At 34.9% G+C, this 17812-nt stretch overlaps 1 protein-coding gene across 3 annotated transcripts in view; it reads left to right on the forward strand.

The window, feature by feature from the left end:
* LOC129741465 (sodium/hydrogen exchanger 9B2) overlaps positions 1-14680 on the forward strand; it is a 94819-nt gene extending 80139 nt beyond the window's left edge. For all 3 annotated transcript variants that reach the window (XM_055733202.1, XM_055733203.1, XM_055733201.1), the window contains exons 5-9: positions 69-241; positions 7618-8385; positions 13815-13937; positions 14013-14250; positions 14310-14680. In XM_055733202.1, coding sequence (XP_055589177.1) covers positions 69-241; positions 7618-8385; positions 13815-13937; positions 14013-14250; positions 14310-14464 — 1457 coding nt within the window. In that variant the 3' untranslated portion in view covers positions 14465-14680. The remainder of the gene's footprint in view (positions 1-68; positions 242-7617; positions 8386-13814; positions 13938-14012; positions 14251-14309) is intronic.
* The last annotated feature ends 3132 nt before the right edge of the window (positions 14681-17812 follow it).

Here is a 17812-nt window from a genome sequence, read left to right on the forward strand (position 1 = left end):
CAAATAGAGCAAAGCATAATTATATCTTTTTATTAAACTAATAATTTTCGTTTTTTTTTAAATTAAAGGTGTTTTGCTGTGGATTACGGCATATGTCATCATTGGAGATTCTGCGGCCCCCGGAGGACAGTTATTTCAGCTTGTAGTATTAACAGTTGCAGCCAATTTCGGAGGATTTCTTATTTCACTTACAACGTTACCGAGACTGATAGGAATGTTATTAGTTGGTCTCTTATTTCAGGTAATCGTAGTCTTTAAACGCATAGACAGCAACAACAAAATGTTTCATGTAGTTTGTGACTTGAGTTGCAAATTTTTGAAACAATCTTTGTGGTGCTAATTATCATTTCATACGCCGGAAGATTGCATCACATTACATTTAGATAGGTATCATTAGTAAAATCAATCAACATTGAAACGCTTTTCAAAAAGGGCGGAATTGTCGTTGGTTACGAAAACCAACCAGCTTCCAAATGCATTGATTTTGGTATGTTTACAAGAAATCATGCTTACTTTTTTATAACCTGCACTTTTATTAGTTCAAAGAGGAAATTCAGAGGAAGCAAAAACATTCATGCCTTTAATAAACTCAATTCGTGAATCGATAGAGAGCAACCGCAGATCGTCATCATTGGAGATTCTGCATCCGATGGCTGTATTGAAACGTACTTAAAATTTAATTCAAAATTTATTTTCCGGATGGATGTACCAGATTTTTTTAACTCACGATACATGTCTGTGTTTATTTTTATTAGCTTGATTGACTACTCACATCCACCTGGATCATTGAACCCGAAATGTTCTTATATCAATTTTTACAAAATGGATTTCGGTGTTTATTTTTATTTATTTCAATTTACATAGTTTTCCGTCTCACGATATATCCACTGTGGTTCGTTAAATTATTCAAAAATGCAAATATTACTGTTATAGTAAGTAAACCAAAACTTTTTAAATTTACAACCGATGTTGATACAAAGCCACTTGAAATCTTTGTTTTGATTTGACATTTAACGCCCAATGCAATTCACAATATCGCAAAAACAGGTTATATGGCTATCTCTGAATACCTCTGTGTGCTAATTTTTTATATCAATCCGACAGTCAATTTTTTAATATATCGCTAAACTGTCTGTCTGAATAGACTCGGAAACTACAGAACCGATCATCGTGAAATTTGTTCTGAGAGTTTTTGAGCCCGGAGATGGTTTCTATAATATAGGTTACATACTCCTGCGACTTAAGGGAGGGGGGCTGCAAAATTTTCATAAAAGATAATACAATCTTTAAGTTTTGATATATTCAGTTGAATAATTGTACACAGGAAGAATTTTTAACTGTTTCGTGTCACTGAAACTGCAACCTTTAAAATAAATCAACCTGTATTTTAAAAAAACCTGTAATTTTAAATTGTTTTCCTTAAAAGTTAACGAAGATTCATTTATTATTACAGCAAATGTCCTGTAAAAAAGTTGTACACTTAAAATAAAATGTCACGTAATTTGGTTTACGACCTGTAAAACTACGGTAAATGTCCTGCTCCTTTTTGTTACAGGACATTTGCGTAATTTTACAGGAAAGCATTTTTGCTGTGTATAATTGTACCATGTAATTGTTAAAATTGTACTACGGTAAATATACCGTGGTTGAATTAAAAGGAATCTTTCGATTGCTTTGATTCAAAATTTATTCAATAATTTTTTTTTAAAACGAACACGAACACACAGAAACGGAGAGCCTATAATTCAGCATGGGGATATTTTTGAGTAGGAAGAATATTATTTTTAGACCAGTCCTTCTTTCCAATGGATATCGAAACTAATCATGAAAATTTAACCAAATTTGGCAGTGGGGGCGATAGAAAGAGGGGAGCTCCTATACAATTGTTTGCATAACTCTAGAACTAATTGAGCAAATAAAAAAAATGGGAAGGAAAAGTATTGAGACATAAGAAATATTTCTATGGCAATTTGATTCCACTCATGGGATAGGAAAAAAATGGGAGAATGTTTGGATACAAGAAATATGTCGATGGCTCCGCTCACAAGATAGGATTGATAAGGACCAACATTTTTTTCGCATACCTCGAGAGCTTTATAAATGGGGCCAAGGGAAACAAGGGAAAGTACTTGAGTATGATAAATGATTCTATTGACATTTGAACTCTACTGTCTTCCGATAGAGGGATCAGAAAGGGTGAGGCGAGTTATTTGTTACATTGAGTTTTTGTTGAAAAATGATTTGTTTAAAAAAAGTTGATGTTTTTTTAAGCAAACGTATAAACGACATCGATTTTATTAATACCGTCATTTACATAATTTTATTCAATTTTCAGAGTTGATTTACGCATTAACCAATTTTATATATGAACTTATAATATGAAATACTATTTCAATCCATTTATTTTCAGGATATGAAAGGTAATTACTAGAAATGTACCGAATAGTGGTATTCGGCGAACTGCCGAATACCGAATATTAACCTTTTCAACTGTTCGGCCAAACGAATATCGATCGAATATTCTGTCGAGTTTTTAAAAAAATATACAATAGCTTTTATTTAAATATCCTTCTATTTCTTTCATCTTGATGCCCCTCATGTTTTTGAGACGATTATTTTCAACCAGATGATATTAACAGATGTGTTTTACAAGATATTTTACAAGTAGGGGTTTCTATAGTTTTCAAAATGTCACCAATAACTGAAAGGACATCAGATGACTTGTCGCTTCTAGGACGTGTATCGACAAAGAGAATGGGTTCTTGTAAAATCTGGGACACGTCACGTCAAAACAGGTGCCAAGCAATTTGAAATTGCTTAGCTGAGATTTTTTTTTGGAATTTTTGTGGCTGTATGAAGTTAAAACTACGATTTTTCACGAAAAAATCCGCCATTTTTTATCTGTAAATCTCCCCAAAGTAAAAAAAAGTTAAAGAGGTTGTACATAAGCCACGACCGCAAGGTTAACGTAGAATTACGACAGCCGGTCCTGTTCGTGATTTTTTTGTTCAGAAATCGGGACCGCGGATTACTTTCCAATTTTTTATCAAAGTTCTGATTTAAGATTTGAACCGTGGAATTATCTTTGCCATGCACAATAAAAAAATTATTTCAAATTTCATCACTATAGAAAACGTTATTGAAAAGTTACGAAAGGTTTATAATTTTAATCAAATGTTTTAAAATTTTTTAATATTCAAAAAATTACAGGTGGCCGTACAAAAAAAAATAAAATGAATTTTTTTATCAAAATTGACTCATGCCTTCGTAAAGTTGCCTGAAGTGTTTAGTTGGTTGACCCTGCAAATGTGGAAAATTGCTGAATCTGGACGATGTGCTGATGTGGTTTGGTGGGCTTTTGGCCTATTCGGTTCCTTTAAGTTCGATTTTCTCAAAGGAACCGAATGTTTCAAGGTTATGTTTATGTTCAACCCTATGCCAGGCCACTGCTGCACCAGTTCAACATGATGGTGGTGAAGCATAATGAATGCTCCGGGTTTCAGTAAAAATGGTTTACTCAGCCGAGCATAGTTGCCCTCGTCGTCCTGATGAAGAACTTCAAACAGCACAATCCTAGCAAGCGGCCTTATCTCAACAGCATTGCACACATTTTTGGTCGCAACAACCGACCGACCGAGAGAAAGACCAAAACCAAATGAAACCAGGTCGGGGCAATCCTTGCTCTTTTATAACTTCGCATCTAGTGCAGTTTGGGTCGACGATCGGGGTTTTTTTCGCTCGAGTGTTTTGCGCACCAATTTGTATTAGCGCGTTATTAGTATTGGTGTACCAACACATAGCCGATCCAAAATGTTGTTCGGAAAAGATGTCCGTGTAAGAGGCGTTTTTCGTGACGCGAGATCCGTTCGCGAATTTCAATTTGCCCCCCTATAGTGTTGCCGTAAGACGTAATTCTACGTCAAAAAAAGAAAATCGTTGGGGTTTGGTATTTTATATGTAGAAAATATGTTCCAAATTTGAAAAGAATCGGTGAAGTAGTTTTCAAATGACGATGTCCACCGACTTTAAAAATGTGCTTTCGAGAAAAACGCGTTTGAAGTTTCTGCTTTAAAAATGATGCAGTATTAGATAAGAGGAGATAAAGGCAAATAATTTCTACAGTTTTGCTTCGATTGACTTGAAAATTTGACACAACATTCTTGAAATGTTTTACAATAAGAAAATAAAAAAATAAAAAAATCGATTTTTTGAAAGCGTTAGACCCTACTCCCCCCTTAACGGTCGGGCGATTAAGGACGATATTTTTTTTTTTATTTTGTACTAAAAAAAGCAAATCTGAACAAATTCTAGACCAAAAATACTCAACAGGAAAGTACAAGAAAATAAGTTGAAATCCAAAGTTTTCATTGAATCACAGCACCAGTGTTAAAATCGTATCTAAGGCTTAAACAAAAATTTAGCAAATGATTTAGCAAATAATGATGCATAAACCCGGTGAAACCCTGGAAGTTAAGAACAATATGTGGGCATCCCGGACAGATTTGATGTATCTCTAATTATTTATTGGACTAACGGGCAAGCCTGGATAAATCAAGAATATCTGGAACAAACGAATAAAAGTATAAAGCTATACAAAGTCAAAGATATACGGATACACTTAAGATGTTTCATTGAACTCTTAATTTGATGATGATTTTGAAGCTTTTTCAACATAACTTTTGAATATTTTATAATATTCATAATATTCATATTTTAATTAAATAATTTAAAATTGGACAATTATGTTGTGGTAAAAAATTTTAAAATAAATATTCGGCCTAACGGTTTTAGGCGGTATTTGACCGACCGAATATTCGGTACATCTCTAGTAATTACTTTTTTTTATTAAAAAAAACATTTTAAAGCAATATTTTCTCATCGTTGGCTCGGATGCCATATCTACAGAATAAAAAATCTGGATTTATTGATTTATTGAGTCAAACTACAATACTTAAAACTAATGTAAGCTATAGGTCGATTCACGCACGGCCTGACCTCACTGTTTTTGACATTTCGCGATTCCTGTTTTGATTCCTTATGGGCGATGGGCGCGCTCGCAGTCCCGGTATACGATTTCTCGTTTGTTAAACAGAGAGAGAAATAGCCTTCACTCTAATTTCACTCCGATTAGCTGTCATTCTTATGGAAATCTGTGTAGGAGTAAAGAGCAGGCTTTATTCTTTTTAGCAGGCCTAATCCCAATTTTCCAATTCTACACGATAAGGAAGCAAAGCAAACATTTGAGTCATCATCTTATTTTCATCCACACGGTTTTAGCAATAGTTCTCAGCTCAATTTTGGGTGATAAAAAAATTAAAAAGGAAATCAGTTGTTAAGAAAAAAAAAGATGTTTTTTTGTATCTAATAATGAAAAATAAATCATTTTGTTTGTAAATCCACCTGAAAACATAAAAATTTGAATAATTGGATTTAAACTTAAAAGTTTAACTATCGCTATTTTAATTCTTCGAAAATTTCATATCGTAAAATTTTATCATTATTTTTTAACCCTTTTGTTGGAAATTGTGTTGTTGCACAAGTATGTGCATTTGTTTACAGCTTCCGGTCGAAATAACACAAGAATCTTCCGGACAATCGATTCGGCACATTCGAATTCTTTAGAAGCTTCCACATTGGGACATTTGATGGGACTTTTTGTTTCAATAAAGAAGCGTCGCCCCAGAATGTTCAATGCAAAGTGGTTCAGAAGAAATGAGTTGAAAAAGGGTTTTAAAAACATGTTGAAACATTTTGATAAACAAACCTCCTTTTAGAAATTTTGAAGAATTTTCCTCTTTCTGTTCATTCCCGGAGATGGTACCAGCACCAGTTCCACTGAAGTACCTCTTTGCTGTATTGGCTGCATGCCAAACAAAACTTTACTGGTCCTGTGTGAGATCTCTTGTACGGAAGAATACGTTTTCTCAGGAAGGAGTGCCTTTTGTGCATTTTGGACTCCATGGTCTTGTTTGTCACAAAAACTGGGGTTTTTTGTCCGCAACTGCAAGTACCTTGCCAGATAAAATACCTACTTGCAAACTTATCGGCAAAAACTAATTTGAACTTGCCAGGGAAATCACCACGACCAATGACTTTTTAAAATTTTTGGCCAGGAAGCTGCCCAAAATTTATCTTTACGTACGTTTCGTCATCCATGAGGATGCATCCGTCGTACTTCATAAGAACCTTGTTGTATAACTTCCGGGCACGTCCTTTGACTACTACATTCTGCTTCAATGTTCGGTTTGGTCTCTTACTGGCCCGATAAGATCGTATTCGTTCTAACAGTGCACCGGTCAGTATTGAATTTCTTGGCGATGTCATAGTCCGACCGCCCTGAGTTTGCCTTGATCGTTCTCAACACCTTCAAAGGCAGTTTCCGATCTTTACGTCCGCTATTACGCTTGGTATGAACCTGACGATCGATAGTATGCATTTCGCGGAAAAGTTTAAGAAAGCTGCACACGGTCGATTTGACCACTTCATGGATTTCGCGATTTTTCGTTTCTGAAGGTTGGATGCCTTCCTTCGACGAACCGGCTGTTGAAGCCTTCGAGCCAACCACACAAACATTGGAAGAACTTTGCTACCGATGGGGATGTCTTATATACCTGGGGGAGGAAGACTGAAATTTGCTGTATCGTTTTCTGTATCGTTTTTTTACTGTTCGGCAAAAAGCCAGCAATTGTTGAAAAGATTTGTAATCGTTCAAATTTTGATTTTAGATGATCATGTTTCGTGTAGCGAGTCATATAACTCAGTTGGTTAGGTGCTAAATTTAGATTTAGCTATTTTTAGAACAACCATTAATCAAACCATTTTTATTTATCAGCTTCAAAACTTTAACGAAATTTGAGCGACTCAATACGCCTGATCATGCAAGAATTTGCCAGAGCAAAACAAAACCTATTTAAATCATTGTTTTATGCAAAACAAGTGCTTTTCAGCATCAAACAAGTTTTATTAAAAATCATTATATAAGAAAGTAAAATTTTGAACCTTCGCACTGGTCGGTAGTTTGATGAGAGAAATTTTACGTTTGAAAGATTTTTTTCTTTTTTGATTCAGTCTTCCTCCCCCAGTTATATACATATATACCTGTCTAAGTGAAAAGATTATCCATTTTTTAGCTAAGAATTCGTTGAAAAAATCGATAATTTCTGATGAGTTTCAATTTTTATTAATATTTTTTGTATCACATCATAATCTTATCTTTATTTTAGAATGTTGAGTATCAAAATTGTTTTTCTCAAATCACTTTTTAACACGGCTTTAACTAAGGATCATGAGAAAGTTTCATGTCATTGATGCATGAAACAGGCAAAGTAGAGGAGTATTTGTACTATCATCGGACTGTTTGATTGGCATAAAATTTCGTTCCAGTCTTTCAGTAATCTACAAAAAAAATCCATCCATATTCGCGATCCCATTTTAAATGTTAAAAGTTGCAAGTGTAAAACATGTCTTAAGCTAAAAGGGTAAGAGGTAAAAATCAGGTCATGTAATATGCGCTAGACTTTAAAATCATCCATAACTTGCACGCAGCCTTCCGAGCTATACCCGTTTTATACCTTCGGTTTGAGTGTAAAACTATAAGATATTTTTTTTCAATTCCAGAATGTCGGTTGGGTCAATCTAGATGGAGAATTTACGAAAGTTACTGCTGAGCTTCGAAAAATTGCTTTAACTATTATACTTACCCGTGCTGGATTAGAAATGGACCCGCATGCATTTAAAAAAGTGTACATCACGATTCTGAAACTCGGTCTCATACCTTGGATTGTTGAATTTGGTCTGATAGGAGTACTGACACATTTTTTCCTGGAGTTACCTTGGTTATGGAGTTTGTTATTGGGATCCATTATCGCTGCAGTTTCTCCCGCAGTAGTGGTCCCTTGTCTGTTCAGACTGAGAACAAAAGGCTACGGCGTTGCAAAAGGTATACCGACGCTGATAATAGCTGTAGCTGGAATAGATGACGCCGCATCTGTAGCAGTATTTGGTATCATGACAAGCATCATGTTCACTGCGAAAGGATTAGCATTTCAAATAGCACAAGCACCTGTTTGTATATTCGGCGGTCTTGGATTTGGTGTTTTTTGGGGTGCCCTTTGCAAATACATACCTGAAAGAGAAGATGCTTACGTAGTTCCTATAAGAACCTTAATGCTTTTCGGGGGTGGATTATTAGCAGTTTTCGGAAGTGAAAAAATACATTTTGAAGGAGCAGGTCCATTGGCTGTAGTGTTTGCAGCATTTACTGCCTCATATTTCTGGTGTGGTGATGGATGGGAGTTGGAGGACAATCCTGTTTCGACAGCATTTGAAATTTTTTGGATGATATTCGAGCCTATTCTCTTTGGAATAACCGGAGCGTCTATCAAGGTAATCACAGCAGGAAGTGTAAAACGTATATAAGAACACAATATCTCTAAAGTAGGAATGTCGAACTGGTCACTCGTGGGGTGCATGCTGCTCGGAGATTTTTTGAATGCAATACAGTGCCCCCCACAATCATTAATCACATAAGTTATCCTTTCACCACAAAATGTTCGTTTATACGGGTGTTAAATGACCAAATATGCTGCGTTGCGTTAATTTCAGTCATTCAATAATTTCTTTTCGAGTTTAAATAAGTTTTTATTTTCAATTTTGTTTAAAAATAACGTAATGTACCGAAACAATCGACGTTTTTCAAAACCACAATTATGGGTCAAAATTGTAGCCCGTAACAATTATAAGTCAAATAGCTCACAACTACTAGTCACATGGTCCATGGCAACACCCGAATATCAACATAGAAATCAACAAGTTTTTAGTTTTTAAGTAAACATTTGGGGGCATTCTTTGCTAGTACCTATACATTCAAGAGACAATTGGGTTGAGCTCTATGTGGTTTATCTATAGGTGGGAACAACCAAAAACATTAGGAGTATTAGTTCGTTGTATCTATACAGTTGTTTCTGAACGATTGTGACGTAACGCGACGCCATCACGAAGTCCAATATTAGGCGTCCGAATGTAGCCATAGAAACTTATTAGGAGGAATGTTTGGGACGCAAATAAGTTTGTTTATTATTTAGAACGCAGTACTGGGCGTCAAGAAGAAAAAGCTTAAATATAAGGGTGCTTTGATTGTGATTTTTTAAATATCATGAAATGTTGTATGTCGTCGATGAATGGCGACTTCAACGTCGAAACGCTCATGAATGTTTGTGACGTAGCAATCAAAACATTGAAAAAACCGATTCTCACACTCGTGCAAGGGTAGTCTTGCCCCACCTATAGATGAATCACATGGGGTTGAGCTAGCAACCAAGAAATATTTTGTTTTGCTTCAAGGAATATTCCTTGGTTTTGCTTGCAAAAAAGTGACCCATGATTTTGTGGAATTTGATGGATGCTCTAACAATTATGGTCACTTTTATACTGCAAAACATTATTAAATTTTCTCGTTTTATTTGTTCACTTTCATTTGGAAAATGATACCTACCAATATTTTTTTGATAGAATTTATGAAACACGCGCATAAGGGGTCAAACGGTTTAAGATGTCAACCTTATAACATTGGAATTTCATGCGATAGTTCGACAGAGAATAGTAAACGTATGATGAAAATTATTCAAATAGCAATTTTATTGATATCAAGTTCACACATAATATGTTTAATACATTTTTAATGATATTATCGGTTAACTAAAAATTATAAGGCTTAGATTATTTTTAGTATTCGGGCATTTTATTTCGGGAATAGCTACGTTCCTAGGGTTCGGATGTGTAAAATTTTGAAGCTTATTTTATCTTGTTCGGATGCATAATAACGAAGTTACTTGTAAAACGTATAAAACTTGGTATGAACGACCCCTTTTTCAGTCGCCTGATTAAAAAAATTAGTCCAGGAATCAATTGTCCGTACATGAATTTTGTCTTGACCCCATGCCTAAAGAAATTGCAGAAACATTAAACAGTTCATATGGACGACCCCTTTTTCTGTTGCCTATTTCCATTACAATCCGAGGCTGAATTAAGACAGTATCGCAAAAGCAGTGAACCACTAATATGGACGACCCCTTTTAATGACCCCTGGCCCAAAATTTGACACATGAAGGCATTAGAGCTTCTTTCAAAATTCTAAGGCCGATGACATAGTGAGAGCGATGCGATGCGAATTGGCGAACGCGGCCAATGCGAACTCGAGCGGCGGAACAAATTGACATCTGTTTCGCCGCGTTGAGTAGGTTTAAGCGATTCGCATACATTTTCTTCAAATGTGGTTCGCCGCATTGAATCGCATTCGCCGGTTCGCATCGCATCGCACTCACTATGTCATCGGCCTAATGTGGAAATTTGCATCTCAATCCATGGTACAAAAAAGCAAATATCGTAAAAACGTTAATCAGTTGATATGGACGACCCCTTTCGCCGCTGCCGTCCTTTTTCCAAAATTTGACTCCTAAATAAAATTAAATTATCAGTCCCTTAAAACTGCCATGTGCTAATTTCCATCTCATCTCCATCCATTGGGGTCAATATCGCAAAAACAATGAATAGTCAATATGGGCGACTTCTTTAGCCAACTCCTGAACCTAAATTTGTTACCTAGAATCGATTGCTTGTACCTCAAAACACTCATGTGCAATTTTTCATCCCAATCCAATGTATAATAACGCTAAAATCGCTTAAACAATATTTTTCTTGTATTGACGACCCCCTTTTAACTAACCTCCTACTTTAAAAGAAAATTTAAAATAAACTTTTTATTTGAGAAATAACATACTAACCGCACAATGCAGGATTGGAACCCTCCGAACTCCGGCTTTCTAGGGCAACGCGTTACCAACTATGCTTCAGGAGTCTGTAATTCGGGACAAAGTGTCAGGCAGATAGAAATTTTTCACCGTCGTCCATTTTCTTTTTCATTTTCTGTAACTTCTCTGAAAATCTAGCCTTTTCTGGAAGGCTGATTTTTAATAAAAGTTTTTCATTTATTTTATTATTTTCCTGATTGGATACATTTGAGTGTATACCAATTTTTAGAATTAATATACTTGAAATTTAATTTCCTTGGTACATTTCATTTTAATTCTGATCTGGGGCGACACTCTCTTCTGTTTTATTATGTAACTCGGTTCAGATGTTTCTGGAAACTGAAATTTCTGATTGTTACAACTTCCAAGCTGGGGGAACTTTGATCACTTTTTTCATTTATTTTTGAATATTTTGGAAGGGGTTGCTTCTTCATAATACCTAAAAGTTTTAAAACACTTCCTGAGGAAAGTGAAGTAACCGAAGTTTTCTTTATTTTATCACTTATTATTTTTGGTTAGAGCAATATGGGGTTTCTTACGTATTTAAATAAAAAAAGACTAAACACGTCTGGTTGGGTCGGAAGCCAGAAACCAAGAGAAGGATCTGTTTTATTTTTACAATAAGGTACAAGGTTTCGCCTGCGATGTCCATTTGTCCCTATGTCGACTATGTTACCACTCTGGGATCTGAACTACTCGTCGAAACATCTTCTAAGGGAACACTACAGAAAGGAGTATAAAACATGATCATTGATTGCAGTAAATTCAAACGACATTGGTGGTTACAATTAAATCACTAACCATAATTAAATGTTTGTTACAAAACCAGATTTCGAGTTTAGGGGTAACTTTGATCATTATGGATTTTACGTACCTAAAGATATCTTCAGAATTATTGTTATAAACACTATTCACTGTCATAAACACTAATAACATTAATATTTGTAAGCACTAAACTGATTTTTTCAACGTTTTGTTTTTCAAAAACATTTATAACCAAAAGATGGACCAAATGACCATGAAAATAACATTTAAACTAAACCTAAACAAAGAAAAACGTTGAACTTTTACATAAAACAACTAATTTGCTTCTAAATGCTTAAATTAGATCAAGAAAGATGTTTGATTGTGAACCTTCGATAAACCAGATATTTTAAGATTTTAAAATTACATTTTAAGTAATATCAAAAATGTTCTAATTAAAAGCAAATTTAGTTTATTTGCAACTCAATTTTGAGCTTTCAAACGTAATAACAGGGTTGATATATTTTTACTTTCTACTTAGTTAATGATGATTGTCTGCAAAAATTTCATGTTGACCAAAGTTACCCCCGTGATCAAAGTTCCCCCAGTTTACAGTATACAGTTGTTTTACCAGTAAATACTAGAGTGTCCTACTCGGGATTTCCCGGCAATTAGAAAAATTCAGGAATTGCCGAATCCCGGGAAATGCTAAAAAAAATCCCGGGAATTCCCGAAGCCAGTAAAATGTGCTAAAGTACTACAAATTTACACGATCAAATTTTGTAGGATCGCAATACCGACGGTAGGTGGACCTGCAAAATTTGACTACAACAATTAGCCAGAAAATGGTCGAATTTTTGTTCTAAGTGTCATGTCAGTGTGATGAGTGGTTCTAACTTGATGGCTTAGTTTTAATGGTTAATACATTTAATTAGATAAAAAAAGGGTTTTCCAATCGAAAACTTAGTGTAGAAGTGAAAAACGACAAAGAGACTCTAAAACCAAACAATTCCAATAATAAAACGCCACAGTAAGAATCTGGATGTTCTATTTTGCAACACTCATCATTTAGAACTTCCGTTCCTGATGCTTATGACAGTAGCAAAATCATCAACAAAAAAATGACATATTGTTAAACAAATTGATAAATATCAGAAAATTTACGATATTAGATGAATTACCTAAAGTCTAGCTAACTAACTTCTATCGATAGGGAAAAATCTTTCTCAAATTGTTGCCGCTAGAATCAGACCAGTTTGTCGATTAAAGTACTTTGTTTTTGGGTCTTTGGGTTGCTTATTGAATTTTCTAGACATTACAAAAATTTGAAATGTTTTGCAATACTAGGTACTACATTAAAATTTAAAAACACCATACTTAAGCTTGCCAGATTGCCCGGTTTTATCCGGGTTTGCCCGGATATTTGATGCAAAATTTCGAGATAGTCCGGTCCGGCCCGGTTGCCCGGATATTGTTAAAAAAGTCCGGATATTGCCCGGATTTTTTCACATTTTTCACAAAAAAACCAAAAAAAAATTAAAGTTTTTCAGTAAGTTTCAGCAAAATCGATTAACGATATGGAAATTTTCAACGGTTGTTTCAAATAATTAAGCTGATTTACTTTTATAAACCTTTAAATATTTAAGTGTTCCAAAAAGTTTTTTGAAGTCTTCAATTACATTAATAAAATATTAATTTAATTTTTTTTGCATTTTTTCCTTGCTTTTATATATAATAACACCTAAATTTTGCCCGGTTTTTGCCCGGTTTTTGGATTTGAAAAATTGAAATCCTTGTCCGGATTTTGCCAGGTTTTTTTGAAAAAATGCCCGGAATTGCTAGGCCCGGATGGGAGTGGAAAAAATTCTGGCAACCTTAAACATACTCATAAGAATTCGTATGTAGTAGAGGGTTAAGATCTTCATGTTGAAATCTTCATTTTCTATTTTTCCCGGGATCTCGGGAATTCCCGGGAAAAGGTTTGTCAGATTTCCCAATTCCCGGGAATGCTGAAATCGTTGGGAAATGGACACTCTAGTAAATACAAGATAGTTCTGCAAAATGTTGTTGAATGTACAACTCAAACACGTTTTCTGAGATAGAAAAAGTTAAGAAGAAATGATTTTCTAAATGCACAATTATGTTTTGAAAAAGATTCATTTAGTATTTCTTCTATTTTTAATACATTGAATAATTGCTACTGCATTGTTTAACTTTTTCAAACGAAGTACCTATTGATGTTTTGTTAACGTTACATTTCAGATTCGAGAGCTGGATCCTCATATTGTTTCAATTGGTATTGGATGCATTTATACCTGTATCATAATTCGTATAATAGTAACGGCTGGCATCGCATTTGGAGACCAGTTGAACGTTAAAGAAAAGGTAATTATTTGATTAATTGTATTTAGTTAGATCTGCTTATACCGTTGAAACTTAAAAAAAAAAATCAAATTTTAGATTTTTGTAGCCGTGTCGTGGATGTCCAAAGCCACCGTGCAAGCCGCACTGGGACCTGTTGCTTTGAAAACGGTGACAACACAGCATCGACCGCATGAAGAGCATCACTTTGCCGAACTTGTAAAAAATTTTTGCATTCTTAGTATCATCTTATCAGCCCCACTAGGTGCTTTACTTATATCTGTGACAGGTACAAAGCTTCTTAAGAAAACGAAACCAATCACAGAACCACCAGAAGGTATGGCTCCACAAGTTTCAAACCTCACGAATTATAACGATTGTTTTTTTTTCTTCAAGGTTGGCGGCGTAGTCATCGGCCGTCTCTGCACGATATAAGCATCATTGACGAGGATGAAGAGCGTGAAGATATCGAAGGTATTGCTGATGAAGATACAGCAGCAAATACATTGTCGAATGCTCAAACGAGCTCAGTATTCGCAGTTACAAAGTAACGCAGTATGATAATTATTGTAAAGGTTATTTATGTTGTATAGAATTGTAAATACTATTTATTGAATCTAGGCGTAAGTTTCTCGCAAGTACAGTTAAGTCCCTACTTTCAATATAGCAGATTCCAAATAAACACACTTATTTTGTGTAAATAGAACATTTTCGTGTCTTTCTACCATTATATCAAGCAACAAAGTAATAAACGTACCTCTGAATCATTCGTGGTTTATCTTTTTATCTTTAAGTGTTTTTTTTCATATTTTTTTACTAGATAGATTTAGTGCTGCAAACATTTAGTGTCAGCATGAAATATTTAATTGAATTTATTGCAGTCTAATTCCAACTGGATTCATACGAGAGTGAACCAAATTCGCTCAATTTAAAGCTTAATCCTGTAACCACTCTGCACACTCATTCACCAATCGGCAACATCGATTGTTTTGTTAGTATACTTTCAGGCTTTACAGGATCATAAGATCAACAAATCTTCATATTCAGTTTCAGCCAAACAATGCTGAGAGTGAAAAAAGCTTCATAGTTTAGTTTTAGGTATAACTAACTTATCTGCAGCATCGAAGATTTTTGAAATAATTGTTCATGGATACATGTTTAACAGTACGAAAACATTAATTTCTGAAGATCAACACGGTTTCATGCCTGGACGTTCCGTCACAACCAACTTACTTTGTCTTACGAAAACATGTTTCACTGCCCTGGATGAAAGATTACAAGTTGACGTCGTCTATACAGATTTGAAAGCAGCTTTTGATCTGGTGGATCATGAAATACTTTTGTGTAAGCTGAGAAGACTAGGCGCTACTAACAAGTTTTTGCGCTGGCTCCGTTCGTACCTCTGCGATAGAAAACTTCAAGTGAAGCTTGATTCCTGTTTATCAAGGAGTTTTGTAAACAATTCTGGCGTGCCACAAGGATTAAATCTTGGACCATTATTGTTCACGTTATTTGTCAACGATGGTGTTCAACTGCTTGAAAGCGGATGCAAGCTTGTGTATGCTGATGATCTGAAGTTGTATATGGTTGTTCGTACTCTGGAAGATTGTAAACGTTTGCAATCTTTACTGGATATTTTTGTTGCTTGGTGTACCCGAAATAGAATGACACTGAGTATTCCCAAATGTACTGTTGTGTCGTTCCATCGAATATTGAGACCTGAAATATTCCAGTATTCAATCGACGGAATAGTTTTACAGCGCAGTGATTGTGTGAAGGACTTAGGAGTTTTATTGGATTCTAAATTAACTTTTAACTTACATCGTGATACGGTCATAGCAAAGGCTAACCGACAATTGGGATTTATTTTCAAGATGTCGAAAGATTTTAACGATCCTCACTGTTTGAAAGCACTGTATTGTTCGCTCGTACGACCTATTTTGGAAAGTTCAGTTTTGGTTTGGTTGCCTTATCAAGTTTCGTGGAATCTAAGAATGGAACGTGTTCAGAAAAAATTTGTTCACCGAGCACTAAGACGTTTACATTGGAGAGAACCTCAAGAAATGACACCGTATCCTGATCGCTGTCAACTATTGCAACTAGAAACACTATCTCGTCGTCGAAGTTTACAACAGGCTACGTTAGTAGTGAAAATTTTGAATAGTGAAATTGATTGCCCTGAGCTGCTGTCATCGCTGGACATTCGCGCAAGTCAAAGGACACTACGAAATAACTCTCTCATACAACCGAAATTTCGACGCACTACGTTCGCCTTCTACCAGCCAATAGATTCAATGATAAGAACGTTCACTGCTTCCGAAAGTTTGTTCGAATTTGGCGAGTCCTCCGGTAAATTTACCGGAAAACTGAAAAGATCATCATTGTTGTAATAATTTTAATTTTTGTTGTTTCTGTTTTATTATTCATTAAGACACCACAGTCAGATGAAATTTAAATAAATATACAAATATACAAATACAAATACAAATTAAAGTTCTTTTGCTTCACTCCCGGCTAGCAGTTGAGAAAGAAACACAAATCACTGAACATTCATAAAATTACGCCACAAAACAAAACCAAACTAAAATATGTTGCTTATGATTAAATTCTCATGTTTTATTGCATGCCTCCTACTCGCGCTCTTTTCTAAATCGCATGCTGGAAACTTTCTTTTTCCTTTATTCTTATTTCATCGTTTTTTAATCTTCTCCGACTCGCTATTCTTCTTTTCACATTCTGCCTCGTTCTTCTTCTTGAATTTCAATGTAACATGGAGGTATGTAGAGGAAAATAAACAAAACATTTTGCAAAATATGATAAATGATTTAAAAGATTCAATTCCTTGTCGCTAGATAAAATGCAACACTTTGTTTTGTGAATAACATTTGAATGCATGGATGGAAATTGATAAAATTTTCAGTAAAGCTAATAATGTAATGTGTACGTGTACAAAATTTGGTGACCATCTGTCAAGTGGTTTTTGAAATAGCGTCCAATATTCATTGATAATTTTTTTTTTGGGCAGCATTGAGAAAAATCCAGGAAACTCCCAGCTGGATACCCAAAACATGGTTAATCGTTTAAGAAGTCTTGGAGTGGAGTTCAATAGTGAGCTTAAAATTTGAATAAAGGTGAAGATTATTGATTCCATGAAGTGAGGGGATTTTTCAAGCTCAATCCGAAAATATGAATAAGGTAGTGATAAAGAAGTCAATTTTTTCTGACTAGTTCATCTAACTGACTTATATTGTCAATACTCAATGCAGTTGAAGTCCGAATTTTTTCTCGCTGGTGATTGGCAACCTTGCCAATCATGGAAGACTGAAATTCGCTGTATCGTTTTCTGTATCGTTTTTTTACTGTTCGGCAAAAAGCCAACAATTGTTGAAAAGATTTGTAATCGTAAACTTTAAACTATATAAAAATTTTGTTCGATCAATGGGAACTACCCTAAATCTAAATCTGTTATTTAAGCTATTTTTAGAACAACCATCAATCAAACAATTTTTATTTATCAGATTCAAAAAACTTCAACGAAATTTGAGCAACTCAATACGCCTGATCTGCAGAATTCGCCAGAGCGCAACAAAACCTAATTAAATCATTTCTTCATGCAAAATAAGTGCTTTTCAGCATCAAAAAAGTTTTATTGAAATTCACTAAATATGAAAGTAAGATTCTGAACCTTCGCACTGGTCGGTAGATTGATGAGAGAAATTTGACGTTTGAAAGATTTTTTTCTTTTTTTATTCAGTCTTCCTCCCCCAGGTTTGATAGATGTCTGGTCAACATAAAATGTCGTCAGTGATGTTGCCGTCGCTGATGTTGACGAAAATCAGTTTGAAAATCGGTTAGGGAATTCAGCGACAATGGGAGTTATTAAGCAAACACAAGCGACA

Source organism: Uranotaenia lowii, chromosome 2 (genome assembly GCF_029784155.1).
Source record: "Uranotaenia lowii strain MFRU-FL chromosome 2, ASM2978415v1, whole genome shotgun sequence".
NCBI classification, from domain to species: domain Eukaryota; kingdom Metazoa; phylum Arthropoda; class Insecta; order Diptera; family Culicidae; genus Uranotaenia; species Uranotaenia lowii.